Below are 15,737 nucleotides of genomic sequence, written 5' to 3' on the forward strand. Positions count from 1 at the left end.
CACTGCAGTTTTTGAGCCAAAGCTAGAAGTGTATTCAGAAGGAATTAGACATATAAAGGAAGGACTTACACTTCTCCTCCCTTATGGATCCTCTTCTAACTTTGGCTCAAAAACTGCAGTGGCAGATATACAAAAACTGCCAGAGAAAAACCCAAGTGGAAACTTAGCCTAATACTTTATAGCCTCTTCTCTAAAAAAAAAAAAAAAGTACTCCGAGCACCTGGGCAGCAAAAACTACTTTACTAGGTGAATGTTAACAGATTTCTGATATCATCAGGGTTAGTCAGAGCTGTTTTGCTGATAGCAACAATCTGACAATACATAGTGCAGTGCAGCTGTATTTGCTGATCAGTAAATGTTAGAATTTTTTTTCTCCCTTGGTCCGGGATTAGAGAAGGGAGCATAAAAGAAATTACTGCAGCCTGAAGAAGCTGTGAGATCTCTCCAATGCTGGAACATGGCTACTAGGACATAGCAGCTGCTGCTAAAGCATATGGAAGCAGGAAGCAAAATATCATCTTTGCTGCTAATTTCTGTTGCTCCAAGCTTCTTATGAAGTGAGAGGAAGTAGCAGTGCTAAGGAGGAGGTGTAAATGGAGGGAGAAAGAAGAGCATAAGGTAACATTCTATTAGTCCACGACTACTAGATGCAATTGTAGCAGAAAAAAAGATAAACAGAGAATGGTGCTTTATAATGCCATTATCCTTGTGGAGTATGGTCCCCAAGGTAATAAGTATAGGTGCTCACCTTATTGTGTTGCACTAGCAGGCACAACACTATTCATAGCTTTTATTATCAACCTGGGTTCTTGTGTCCAGGAGCTGCTGGCCTTAGTTAGGCTAGGTTCACACTACGTTTTGTACTACGGTTCCCATATACGGCTGGCAGGAGGGGACGGGGCTTAATTGCGGCGCCCGCACTCAGCCGTATACGGGAACCGTATTTAATGCATGTCTATGAGCCGACCGTAGTGAACCGCAGCCTCCGATCAGCTGTGTTTTCGGCCGTATGCGGTTTCCCGACCGCAGGCAAAAACGTGATCGACCGCGTTTTTGCCTACGGTCGGGAAACCGCATACGGCCAAAAACGCAGCCAACCGGAGGCTGCGGTTCACTCCGGTCGGCTCATAGACATGCATTAAATACAGTTCCTCTATACGGCTGAGTGCGGACGCTGCGATTAAGTCCCGCCCCCCCTCCTCCCAGCCGTATACGGGAACTGTAAGTACAAAACGTAGTGTGAACCTAGCCTTACTGAATCCATCATAGAGTGGTGGAAAACATTGAGTAAGAAGATCAGCGGGGTTTTTCTGGTAGGGAATCTCCCTTGAGATCCAACTTTTGTCTCAAAGCACTTGCCAAGAACAGATGACAAGGTGCTTCACAGATGGTAAATAAATAAAGGTGTTTATTAGGAAATACAGGTATGGACAATGCATTTGTGGAGGACTACTCCTCCCTTCGTCAGGTCCAGTCAGACTAAGTCGGAGCCAAAAGTCGAATCTCAAGGGGGATTCTCTGCCAGAAACACCATGCTAATCTTCTTACTCCAGGACTACTAGAGACATATACTTTACCATAAGAGTGGATCTCTTATTTATGTGTAGTAATACAGATGTTTATAGTAATAGAGCACTTAGATGAAGGCTAGCACAAAGATAGTAATTCTGAAGCAGAAAGTTTCTTATGAAAGATTCATAAACGTTTTTCCACCTGGTTTTCCATCATTAAAAATGTTTATATTCCAATACAGTATGTGTATTTATAAGTGAAAATGTGATAAGATATGATTATTATTTGGAAGCAACTCCTAAAGAAACCTTTAATATTTTTAAAAATTCCTGCAGTGTTCCCTCTGGTCACAATAGGGTAGGCAATGGGTGTTACTGCTACCAAATAGACCTCATAGCCAAATATCCAAATTGTATAGTTAGCACATAAAAACAAATAACACCTGAAGTAGACACCATATGGATTTGTGTATTGGTACTGAGTGTGTATATTTGTGCATGCATGTTTGTTATGTGTGTGTGTGGTGTGTATAATGATAAATATTAGGTCTTTAAAATTCTTGATACTTCAAGATTAATATAGCTGTAAAAGAGCGTCTGGATGAAGAACTAGTTCTGTGCGACAGTTTCCAGCTATATGTAAAGTCAGCATTTACTAAAGTATACCCATCTAAGAACTGTGAAATGTCATAGAAAGCTGAAAAAAATTGTTCCCTAGTTTAAAGGGCAGAACTCTTTTTTTCATTTACACATAACTGTGTTACTAGATTGTTTCTATAAATTATGTATTTTATGTTATTATAGATTATAATAAATGGACATGTTTTAACCTCTACTGCAAGAGGTAAGGCACATATAGAGCAGTCTGTTTAGAACTGAGTTTAGAGTTTTTCTAGGGTTCTTTTCTTTTTCTTGAAAATTAAAGCAGGGCCTGGAGTAGTTTCTTTAAGTGACTCCTCCAAAACGTTTTTGTAGACACAAGTGATAAATCCTGGACTGCTCATCATGTTAAAAGTAGTAAAAGGCCCAATTGTAGTCTGGTTGTTTTGTTCTTACATTTTATATATTCTGAATGAGTAAGGCTGGGGCGAACAGGGTCTGCATTTTATGGTGAATGAATAGTGCTGTATTTTATAGCTGTGAGAATCCTACAAAGTCCACACCACTGTAATTGTCAATGTTCTGTCCTCCCTATGTGTTAGGGGAACATAGATTGACAGGCAGTATAAACCTGATTTCCTTCAATGCATTGACAAATGAGCAATGTCCAACTTCAACTTTTATTGCAAGGAAATACTGGAATGTGTGTGGTAAAACAGCGATGCAGCTAAAAGCTAGAATGAAGGAAGATGCACGGTCACCTCTAGCTGAGCTTGCTATAAAAAGAGAGAGATGGAAAGAAGATGGCTGCTATACTAGCTCATGATGTCACCAAAGTTCTTAAGTGCACGCTAGGGTGGCTGAACTGGGACACACTTGTTCTAAGATATATGTAAATGGCCACCACTAGATAGTGCTGGTACAACATGAACAGTAAATTACACATTATGAATACAATCATGTGAATTACAAGGCACAAAATAATGTTGAAGGCATGACACTCCCCGCTTGGTATCCTAAGGATACCACATCAACCATTTTCCGGAGAGAGTAACAAAATCAGTTCAGTGACAGGTTTCTGGAAAAGTTTAGGCTAATTTTGCCTGCAGACTTTCACTTCTACCCCCCTGACTCTCCTGTCTTCACTTGGGAATACTTTGGTTATCAGTCCCAAAGGCCTGTCATTTCTTTTTGACTGAGAGTCTTTTACAAGAACAACATTACCAACCTCCATGTTGGGTTTACTGGTTTGCCTTTTATTCTGGGACTGTAGAGTAGGGATGTATTGTTTCCACCATTTATCCCAGAAGGCGTCCGCTAGGGTTTGCACTCTTCTCCACTGACACTTCTTAACAAATCTTGAATGCTAAACTCACCAGGAGTTGTTTTTTTCTCATTTATATATTAAGGAAAGATAAAGGTATCAAACTTGAGATCCCAGCTGAGCCCCAGGCTGCCCTGCATGGGTATTGTGTCTGTTGCCAAGTCTAAATCTTTCAAGTCGCTGTCATGATCTTGAGTGGGGAAAGCCTCCATAAAAACTTTACTGTTTTAAGCTATCTCATGCAGTCTGAGGTTTGAACAGGAAAGCATAGTCTGAATCCTCTTGAGTAGGCTAATTGCAGTCTCTGGTGAGGGAAGTGACTTTAGACCATCATCTACATAAAAGTCTCTTTCAACAAACTTCTTAACATCCTGCCCATAGTCTTTTTCACCTTCTTGGCCAGAGAGCCTGAGTCCATATATTGCGACTGTAGGAGATGGGCTGTTGCCAAAAACTTGTACCTTTTATGCGGTATTCTATGATGTCCTTGTTGGTAGGGTCATTGTCTCTGAAACAGAAGAATCTCAAGAAGCTCCTGTGCTCCTCTTTAACTAGGAAACAATGGAACATTTGTTGTATGTCAGCAACTATAGCAATGGATTCTTTATGGAATCTGATGAGGACATCTGGAAGAGTGTTATTGAGGTCTGGTTCTATCAAAACAACATCGTGGAGGGAGACTCCCTCATATTGTGAGCTGGAGTCAAATACTTCTCGGATTTGTCCTGGCTTCTTAGGGTGGTAAACACCGAAGATTGGTAGATACCAGCATTCTTCTTTTTAGAGGTGGAGCTACTTCTGCATGGTTGTTTTCAAATATCTTGCCCATGAATAAGAAGAAATGTTCCATCATCTCTGGTCTTTTCTGGAAGTTGCGTCTGAGTGAACAGAAGCATTTTAAGGCCTGATCCATGTTGTTGTGAAGATGGCGTCTCTGAGTTTTGAATGGAAGTGGTGCAACCCATGTTTTTGTTTCATCCTTGAAAAATCCTTGTTCCATTATTTTTAAGAAGGCCTCATCTTCAATAGAGGGGGCTATCTTGTTGTCTTCTTTTGTCCTCTGGAACACTGTGCACCCTAAATGGTCTAGGTCTTCCCCACAAGAAAGGTTCTGGAGTTTGGTAAAGTCAGGATATAGCATACCTAAAGGCTTCTCTCTTAGGATAAGGCTGAAAGAGGGATGGACGTTCTCCAATGTATTCTCCAATGTATGCGTGTAAATGGAATATACAGTGGACTCTTATGATGTCTCTTCCCAGCAGGAGTATTATTTGAGCCTCTGGATCAAGTGCAGGAATAAGATGTGCTATGGGTTTAAGATGTCAATTATGTAATGCTGCCTCAGGTGTAGGAATTTCTTCTCTATTGTTAGGAATCTGGTTACATTCGATCAGGGTAGGCAGAGGTAGGGATGCTTCACCATTTATGGATTCAGTTTGGTAACTCGGTAGCTCTTCTGCCTTTTTCTTCATTCAAACTTGTTACTGCCTGTGCTCCAGCCGCACATGTCGGCCGTGAGCGCATTGTTCCTACTTCCGGCGGGGCCGGGATGCGCATTGCGGGACGCGCCCGCTTGCGAATCCCGGCCCGTCACTCACCCAGTACTGCTGCCGCTTCCTCTCCTGTGTCTTGGCCCTGTCGCACGCCCCCATCTCCTAGGGTGCGCGCGCGCGCGACGGAGCTCTGAGATTTAAAGGGCCAGCACACCCTTAATTACTGTATGCACCTGACACTAACTAATAAAGTCCCTGCACCTCCCACACTTCCCTGCCGGATCTTCAGTGCACTTTGCCTAAGAGAAAGCGTTCCTATTTGCCTGTTTTGCCTACCCGTGTTACCAGACTTACTTGCTACGTTTTTTGACTACGAACCTTTGCCGCCTGCCTTGACCTTCTGCTACGTTGACTTTGTCTCTGTCTCATCCTCCTGTACTTCGCCTTGCCTGTTGCCTGTGTGGTCGAGCCGTATCGGGGGTAGCGACTTGGGTGTCGCCTGCCAAAGCAAATCCATCCTGCCTTGCGGCGGGCTCTGGTGAAGACCAGCGGCACCTTAGACTCTGCTTCCCGATATGGTCCGTGTCATCAGCCACACAGGTAGAGGATCCACTACCTGCTCCGTGACATCCTCATCCAGGTACGTGACAAAACCTGTGCAAGTTTTAAGAGAATATGAAGAGCTGTGTCCTTTTAATACTAAAGATAACAAAGAAAGCAGAGCTAGCGAGAGATCTATTGCTTTGATCATCAAGGATGGCATACAACCGTATGACTTTCTCTTTGTGACCAATGGGGTAAACTGTAACAAGACAAAGTAAGATTTGTTACTAAGACCTTCTCCACGGACTTGGGTGCACTGGGGTGTCACTTCAGGAGGTGTTGCATCTCTCTCCTCCCCGCTGTGCTCTGCTGCCTGGTCTGAAGGTGTCAGAGTCCATGGAGGTGGCCCAGTGTGTAAAGCTGTAGTATGCTCTTCACTGTCACATTCTGAGCATTTAATGTTCTCTGTACAGTCTTTTGCTAGATGAGAGGTAGATGCACAACACTTGTATCAAATATGGTTTTCCTTGGGGAAGGTTTTGCGATCCTTGAGAGGTATACCTCTAAAGTTTCTACATATCAGCAATGAGTGTGTTTTCTTATGTGGAGGGCAGTCTCTGCTCAAGACTTTTGTTGGGATCTTCTCAGTCTCTGTAGTAATGTAAGTTTTGTTTAAGGAGTCTTTAAGAGATACACTGGTTTTGTGTACTGCAACAGTACTGTACCTCTCAGGTTACAAAGTTAGACAGGTTTACTTAATTTAGGGTAAGCGGTGTCGAACATTGAGAAGTCAAAGCTAGGATCATTTCTGGTCTTTGCTTGTTGGTGCACAAAGTGCACAAATAATGAAAATGGGGGAAATTGGACATTCTACTGCTGTTTGTACCTTTAGCCTTGAGCGATCCACTTCTCTTGTAGACTAATAAGTAGTTTTTGTACAATTGGGTTCACACCACACGCTGTATCTGTATCTAAGAATGCTAGACCTTGCAAGTCTCCTTTGGCCTTAGCAACTTGGAGTTCCATCAGCAGATTGCTTAGTTCTCTAAGCTTTTGGTAACCTTTGTTATGAATCTTGGGGAAATCCTCCATTCTTTTGAAGAATGCATTCTCTGTTACTTCTGGTGAGCCGTAACACTCTTCAAGTCTCTCCCATATCATGTTCAGCCCTATGTCTGGGTAGTTAACGTTAATGTCTCTAATCTGCTTTGCATGCTCTGCCTACTCATTTCCTAGCCACTTGACTAGAAGATCAACTTCTTCACTTGCAGAAAGATCCAGATCTCTGATGGTATTCCTGAATGAGGATCACCGTGACCTTAGCCTTCAGATCTTTCATTAAACTTGGAGAGCCCATTGGTTATTAACTCACGTCGTGCAAAGAATTTAAGGAAATCTGACACACCTTCATTTCTATTTGATGGACCTGGAGATAACCTGCGGTGTAGAGGTCCAGGCGGGCTGGTGTAGCTTTTTGGTGTCAACTTGTTCCTGTAATAGTCACCATCTACTTATTCCTTCTTTAAGGATGTGACTGTATTGTGGACATTCACTGGCTTGAATGCAGGTTGCACTGAGGGATGATGGTATGTGAAACTGCAATCTTTCTTAACATAGGGCGTTTAGTTAGCAGAAGTTCCTTGCCATACATCAGGATTCTGCTGCTCTTTAGCAGGGGTTGACTCTGCTCCTGGTCCTAAATATAGACTGTCATCTGACTTAGAATGCTGCAGTATGTAGTCTGAAGTACATTTTGTGTTATCAGGATTGCTAGGTTCAGGCCCAAGTATGTTGCTGAGTCTATCACTTGTGGAGTTTGCTGCTTCCTCTAAAGCCTCTGCTTCTGCGATAGCGGCTGCAGCTTCCTTTTACAGTTTCATCTTTTCCAATGTTGATTGTTGTTCAGCGAGAGCTTTTTCCATGCATGCTTTTTTTCAATTGTGTCTCTTGTTCAGCAAATGTTGCTCGTGTTTTGGCTGCTTCAGCCTTTGCGCGGGCAATGACAATAGTGGAGCTGCTCACTGACCTCTTTGAGCTTCTGGAGCTGGCTGAGATGTGGGATTTTGCCTCGAATGGGCCAGACTTGCTTGCTGACATGGTAACAGGTTTGCACACTTGCACGCTGCACTGTGTGGAGTTCAGTATCACGTGGACCAACCTGTACTAGGTTGCTGTTTCATTGCAGCTTGTGAGAAATCACAATGTCTTGCATCCAGCTTGTGTGGAAGCCATTGCTTCACTGCGGCTTGTGAGAAGTCACAGTTTTCCGTTTCCAACTTGTTAGGAGGTCGTTGTTATACTGTTCTTTCCACCCTATGTGTGAGGGTACATACAACAGAACAAGTGCTATTTAAAACAGTTTGCCTGGAAGTTATGTGACCCTGAATATCTGATACCCGGCATTGCCCAATCTTATTGCCCAACCTAAACCTTGTGGGAGAGGAAAAGGAACAATGACGCTCTTGTCCTCCTATTCCGTCCTCATATCCCATCCCCTGCACTAACTATTCTCTGCACCTGTCTGCCAGACAGTCGGCAGGATGTTTTAAAGTCCTGGGTTGTCTTTGCCACCCGAGGGTAATGCGATCAGGAGATGTATCGGAAGTCCTATAGACTTGCATTGGTCTTTAGACAAAAAACCTCACCCTCGCAAATGGTGGTAGGTAAGGGCTAATTTAACTCTACTATATTTACATGTATGTATACCAAGTTTCATTGTGATATCTCCAGACATTTGGAAGTAATGCTGGAACATATACACATGTATAGTGTTTTATATAGACTAGGTGCTGTTCTGTAGTATTTATTTATGCAATTCTGTATTGTCCATATTAAAGAAAAGAGTGCCCAGATCTCTAACTACATTGGTGATCATTATGCTTATCCTATAAATAGCAGATACTTCTTTAGGTAAAATGACATGTAATTGGTTTAGCCCATAGACGTTTCCGTCCCCTGATCAATTCCATGGGTAATAAAGGAAGGCAGGAGTTACAATTTATAATACACAAATCTCACATTTTATAGAACAAAAACAATACAGATTAGAGTTTGGAGAAATCTTCTGTATCTGCTTTGTGTTTCTATGCCAGATGGCAAAATAACTTTTGCTTTATCATTTTGATAGATTTTTTTTACACAACAAACTGTCAGAAATCAATAAAAGGCAGTGTTTAGTCCAATACTGCCCGCCAGTTTAATCTGTACCCTCTGTTTGATTCAAGCAGGGAACTGAGACATTTGAGACAGTAACAGATTAATCGCATTACACATAGCTGTAGGATAATTTAAATAGAAAAACTACACAATATTTAGGTAGGCTGAAATGGCCAATGAAAATGTATTAGGAAATGTATGAAGGGGTGTTCTGTTCTTCGGACTTTTATATTGATGGCCTTAGGGCCTTATTAAATGGCCAGAGACTGTAAATGAGCGGCGCTCATCTACAGAGCCTTCAAAAGGCTTGATCAGTTGTGTGGCCTGCCGATGTAAAAAATCAGTGGATAGTTTGGCCCTTCCTTGTATTCAGCCATTAGCTGCACATCCCCTATGACGGACTTCCACACTGATCTGACTAATGGCATATATTCAGTTTTTGTAGTGATACAGATTGACTGGGACAGTGCAGTATTTTAACCAAAATCAGTCAATTTAAATGTGGTTTTTAAAGTTATAAAATGGAATTCCTATCTCTTAGCTAAGTGTCAGGGAGGTGGGGACCGAGCTGCTTGAGTGCCACATGCCTCCTTACTTGCCCTCACTTACAAAACCATCCTTGATTGATGTATAGAGCCTTGTCCATCAGTCAAGGAGGCGCTAAGAGGTGAAGCTGAGTGAGGAGGCTTTCAATGCTGTGGCACTTTAGCAGCTTAGTAATCCCTCTTTGATACTGAGAAACAAAAATGCTGTTTTAAAAGTATCACTATCACCATCAGTTTCAGAAAAGGTATAGTTTGCTTTTATACCCTAACAACTATCCATTAATGTCTATTAGCAGCTACTATTACACTTCTCCAGTGAGGATTTTGTCAGATCAGAGTCTGATATTGACACTTCACTCATGCTTTGTAGTATTGTATTGTACTGTTTATCTACAGTATATGCTTCATCTGTAAGAGGCAGGGCCGGTTTTAGACTAAGTGTGGCCCTGGGCAAAATCAAAAATGGGGCCCATGGGTCACATGACCAAAGCTTACCATGTTGAATTGTGCGGCATCTCAGCTGAAGGCCATAACACAACTGCATGATAGGGTCCAAAGCTATATAGGGGAGATTTATGAAAACTTGTGTAGAGGTTCAGTGGGAGAGTTGCCCATTGCAACCAATCAGAGGCCTTTTTAAAAATGAGATCAGTGATCAGCTCGTCTGGTAGGCTGCAGTATACCAGTGATCAGCTCGTAGGCTGTAGTATACCAGTGATCAGCTCGTAGGCTGTGCTGATGGTTATTGACTTATTTTTATGCGACAGTTGCGCTTTAACCATTAAAATAAATCAGACCCTAAAACACTCCTGTATTGTGGCCATGTTAGAACAGCTCTCACCTGATCAGAAGCAGTCACAGCACACAGGACTATTAAATCCAGTGACCACAGGGGGAGTCTTCTCTGATTGTAAATGTTCTCTTCTCCATCCAGCCCAGGCAATTATGATGATGTCTCCTGATGACTGAAGACTATACCAAGACATCTGTGGCCCCTTCTGCAGTCTACACAAAACTCTATAGTAACACAACACCCATCCTTTACACTGCAATCCTGCTTCGCTAATGCTGTGCTTACTGCTGCTCCATTGCCATGTTTACAGCATACCTAGGGGACAGTGTAAAAATCTAATAGGTAGGGTCCGACCACTGGAACCCCTGGGTGATTGGAGCAACAGCACATGATCCCATGTCACTCCATTCATTCTCTATAGGGTCTCCATACGTGTGAGTGCAGCGATCAGCAATGTTTATAAGTCCCATAGAGAACAAATGGAGCTGCAGGTGATCATGTGCGGCTGCTCCATTCATTTGGGGGACAAGGGACCTCTCTTCTCATGATCGGTGGTGGTCCCAGGGTTCAAGTTTCACCTATCAGATATTCTGTGTATTGGTGATGACCTTTGGTGTACAGACCCCAGACTGGACCAAAAGACCCTCCCCCCTCCACACATTGCTCTCCATGGCCCTTTCCCATATATACTTTTCTGTATGACCCCATATCTCACATATACTGCTCAGTATGACCCCTATCTCACATATACTGTTCTGTATGACCCCTATCTCACATATATACTGCTCCATAAGTCCCCCTATTTCACATATACTGTTCTGTACGACCCCGTATTTCACATATATACTGCTCCCTATGACCCCCTATCACATATATACTGCTCCCTATGGCCCCCTATCACATATACTGCTCCCTTTGGCCCCCTTCTCCCATTATACACTGCTTCCTATGCTCCCCATACACTGCTAACTATACCCCATATATTTCTAACTTTACCCCTATATACAGTTTAAATGCCCCTCATCACATGTACTGGTCTCAACACCAGCGGCGTTGCTAGGGTTGGTGTCACCCGGCGCGGTAGAAAATGGTGTCACCCCCATACCTACCCCCTACCCCCAGTAAGTTTTTTGCCTGTTGTGACAGACACCACTGTTGTAGCGCATTGTGAGAAATTCCAGTATAATAATCAGATATACCAGTTGCCACAGAATAGGAAAGTGTTAAAGAAGTTTTCAACATTTAAATATACAGCTCCCAGAATTACTTAAAGGGGTACTCCACTGGAAAACATTTACTTTTATATCAACTGGTGCCAGAAAGTTAAACAGATTTTTAAATTACTTCTATTTCAAATCTTAATCCTTACAGTACTTATAAGCTGTTGTATTCTCCACAGGAAGTTGTGTAGTTCTTTCCAGTCTGTCCACAGTGCTCTGTCTGTTCATGTTAGGAACTGTCCAGAGTAGGATATGTTTGCAATGGGGATTTGCTCCTACTATGGACAGTTCTTGACATGGACAGAGGTGTCCGCACAGAGCACTGTGGTCAGACAGAGAATAAATTAAAAAAGAAAAGAACTTCCTGTGAATCACTTATACAGCAGCTAATAAGTACTGGATTAAGATTTTTAAGTAGAAGTAATTTATAAATCTGTTTTAACTTTGAAGCACCAGTTGATTAAAAAAAATGTTTTCCAGTAGAGTACCCCTTTGAGCAGTGGTGAGGTTATGCTGGAAGTTGTAGTTTCACTCATCATAACTGTAGAACTGACAAGGGACTAAAGCTCTGATAGGACATAGTGAGGGGAATGTACAATGATATCAGTGACTACAGGTGACGTCTTCTCTATAGTCTTCCCTTATCTAATTCAGATGGTACATACCGCCTGGTCCAGCTAAAACTTCTGTCTGCAGAACGTGACGCCCAGACGTCTCCTCACTATGTCAGCGCATTCTCATCCTCTATATGAAAACAAGTGGTAGTAGTTTCCCCCCATTAGCCGGCAGGTTCCCTTGCATGTTCCCCACAATAGGTCAAAGTCTCCCCACATTAGATCGCTGGTTCAAACAACCCCCCCTCCCCCCACACAAAAAAAAAAACCACACACACAACAAAGAGACACACACACACAGATAGAGAGAGAGACACACACTCACAGACAGAGACAGACACAGACACGAGTCACACACAGTCACACACACACAGTCACACGCAGTCACACACACACACAGTCACACACAGAGTCACACAGTCACACACAGAGTCACACAGTCAGTCACACAGTCACAAACACACAGTCACACACACAGTCACACACACACAGTCACACACAGAGTCACACACAGACACACGCAGAGTCACACACACACAGAGAGTCACACACACAGTCACACACAGTCACACACACAGTCACACAGTCACACACACAGAGTCACACACACACAGTCACACACACGCAGAGTCACACACACGCAGAGTCACACAGAGAGTCACACACAGTCACACACACACAGACAGAGACACACAAACAGAGAGAGTGAGACAGACACACACTCACTCACCCATCCAGCGCAGCGCTCCTTCTCTCCGGGCGCTCTGCGAGTGACGTCACGTCCTCCTGCGCGGCCCTGCGGAGGGACGTCGGGCCGGCGCAACAGAAGACGTGGGGGCGCAGGCCGGTTCACTGTGCAGGTGATGGGGGGGGGGAATGGTGCTACTAGTACGGATACAGCGCAAGTGAGGGGGGGCTGCTAGTACAGAGACAGCGCAAGTGATGACGGGGGGGAGGGGGTTCTGCTAGTACAGAGACAGCGCAAGTGAGGACCGGGGGCGTTCCTGGTGTCACCGCATCAGGATGGTGTCACCCGGTGCGGGCCGCACCCCGGTCACAACGCCACTGCTCCCCACCTTCCTCACAGCCCCCTCCCCCCATGCTTTTTTCCCTATTACCTCCTCCTCTTTGTACACTGTATGGTAAAGGACCTGCGATGATATAGTCAGGAACGTCCTTTACCATACAGTGTGAGTGCCTATTCTGCTCTGTGGGCTCTCTGAAGCCCGGGCTCCCACAGGGCCACTCTCATATTACTGTAGTCTGACGCATTTTTTTGCCGAGATTTTGCGCAAATCGCAGTAATGTTCCTCTAGAGTTCAGGGGGCCCCTTTGGACATGGGGGTCTTTATGTGTCTATATATCGAAGTAAGCATACTGCCAAGTGCCTTTTGCAGGAACTTTTGAGTGCACCTTTGGTAACAGGGGGAAGTATCTTGGTCTCTGTCTCAAACAAAGACGCCTTCAGTAACTTTCTTTCACATTATTATAACATGTGGAGCTTCAATTGGATAGAATATTGGGCAGGAGGGTCCCAGAGGGAGTGAATCTCCATAAAAAACAAAGTTCAAATAGTATAAATGCCTTGGCGCCACAGTGCACAACTATATAGTGAGCTCAAATCTGCTCTGAATCCTAGTACAATGCAAGAGAGATCAAAAACATATTCCGGGCTTTCAATCTCTTGTTCTTACTGTCTAAACAAGTAAGTAAGTAATATAAGAGGACCATAATAAGCAATCCAATGCTCCCAAATAAGGCTGGGGGCTTGTTACTACCCCTTTATTCTTATATCTCTTGATTTGGCTAAACAAAGTTCTGTGTGCAACAAAATTATAATTCTGCGACAGTATTTATCACTATTTTAGAACCTTACTTCTTTTAGTGATTTACAATCCACTATGAACATTGAAATTATATGTTATTGGTGGCACAAACTATACAGTATATCATTAGTGGTTTGTACCAAAGAGTTTAGCCGAATAAAAAAAAAAAAGGAACTCCCAAACTTATCCATCCTTTGAGACCATCTTTACTTGGGAAGCTGACTTGGACCGCCCCAATGACTCCAATGGTTGCTGCAGGAGAAATAAGTGACCACATCTCTGGGGTAACAGATAATCGCTGGGAATAAGAAAAGCAGGGCCTGTGATAACCATTCTAAGTATTCACTGTTTACAGGGGACTATTATAGGCTTTCATTGTGGGGTAAAATGGTCTTTTCTTTAAAACCTCTTTTAGTTTTGATACACTTGAAACCCCATTAATATAAGATAATATTTGGGAATGCTCCCTTTATCTGAATATGCGTCAATTCAGTAGATAGATAGTTGAGGATTCTGTTTTGGAAAATGTATTGCCTACCGCACCCAAGGACAATGGTAGCCTTTGGACTTTTTCCACATTATTACTGACAACTAAAGATGATATGTTCACACTGTTATAAATTATTAAGGATAAACCTCAGGCTCTACTTTACCATGAATGGCTGTTACAGATTCTAGATATGTATCATTAGCATACGTTATTTATTTACCTGTTATAACAGCCTTGTAGGAATCCCTTCCCTATTTTTTACTTGTATTACTATATGAGAACATTATCTGGGTAGTTTTACAAGTTATCTCTGTATACGTACAAGTATCCCTACTTTTGCCCAAAAGACTTGTGAGTATGGCCATATAACAGCTGTGTACAACCTTGAGCTGTATAGGGGTTTACTATGACACCTTCAGTTGGCCATTTCTGTATGTAGGAGCATGCAGAACTTCTTCCGTTATTGGGCGTATGGGATGAAATGGAGATATTTTCTATCGGATGCATCATGGAGTCATTCTTCCCTAGGAACATTACCTCTTGGAAAAAAGATTGCATCATGTTGAGGCACCTTATGGCAAGTTCAGCTCTACTGCATCAGTACATACATGTTTTTATTGTATTTAGGGTAATTTTTGCTCCTAGGCTTTATATTCCAACCCTGAATATTAAATCCATCTATAGTATTTTTATTTTTTTTTGCCTTTAGAATTCAATAATTTATTTCTGTTTTCATAACCTGTAAAAATGTGAAATTTTAAGCATCTGACAAATAGATCTCATAGATGATGTTTGCATGTAGTAAGGATTGCAGTATAACCTTTCAGACCATACTGACCTGTGCACTATGTGAATAACTGTAGAGATATTTCAGAATTATTGTGTGAGTGTCACAGCATATGATTTTATGTCAGATGTTGTTATAGAGGCACATATTCTCCCTTCACCTGTCAGCGGAGAATATGATGCTGCGTGAGCAGAAGAGATTGGAGTATATTACTGTCTTTTCCATTTTTCCCCTCTAACTGAATGTGTCTTCCAGTTTTATTTTATTTTTTTCCTTATTTCTCTCTGCCTTTTAGAAATTCGCTTTGCTCTCTTCTTTATTCACATACTGTCTCTTTCTTTTTGCTGCTTGGAGACTCTCTGCTGTAGAAGTGTAAGTACTTTTCTTTTTTTTGTGGCTTTCCCTGTGTCTTTTACTTTTGTGCATTATTTATCTCTCTGCTGAATGTCTGGCTCCGGGGTGATAGTAAATATGTCTTCCTGGGGTTAGTGAACTAATACTACTGCACAGCTAGTGGATAATCTTCTCGGAAGCGGTAAATATAAATTCTGCACGCTGGAGATTATTTGTAACCCGGAAATAGAGGCACAGCACAAACCTGTTTGTCCTCCTGATGTTACTGTGCTAGTTTTCTGGGTGTTTGTAAATGTTTGTTTTGCATGATAAAATTTATTGCAGTGATATTACTTTTTATGGTACAAAGTCTAGTGAGTAAGTGTTGTAACGGGTGTGATGAGGGCAGATGTTTGTAATAAGGGCAGATGTTTTTACCCTAGGGGCAGATGGCATTAACCCCTTGAATTTGTGACATCAGGGTGTGGTTTATCCTCAATAC

General features: G+C 42.6%; 1 protein-coding gene across 4 annotated transcripts in view; it reads left to right on the top strand.

The window, feature by feature from the left end:
* The window catches only part of CARMIL1 (capping protein regulator and myosin 1 linker 1), a 339,650-nt gene that overhangs the window by 281,158 nt on the left and 42,755 nt on the right, over nt 1-15,737 (top strand). For 2 of the 4 annotated variants that reach the window (XM_056521327.1, XM_056521326.1), the window contains one exon: nt 15,257-15,274. The exons of the other annotated variants lie outside the window; for them this stretch is intronic. In XM_056521327.1, the coding sequence (XP_056377302.1) occupies nt 15,257-15,274 (18 nt within the window). The remainder of the gene's footprint in view (nt 1-15,256; nt 15,275-15,737) is intronic. 4 annotated transcript variants of the gene reach the window in all.

The sequence above is a fragment of the Hyla sarda genome, chromosome 5, assembly GCF_029499605.1.
Source record: "Hyla sarda isolate aHylSar1 chromosome 5, aHylSar1.hap1, whole genome shotgun sequence".
Classification (NCBI taxonomy): Eukaryota; Metazoa; Chordata; class Amphibia; order Anura; family Hylidae; genus Hyla; species Hyla sarda.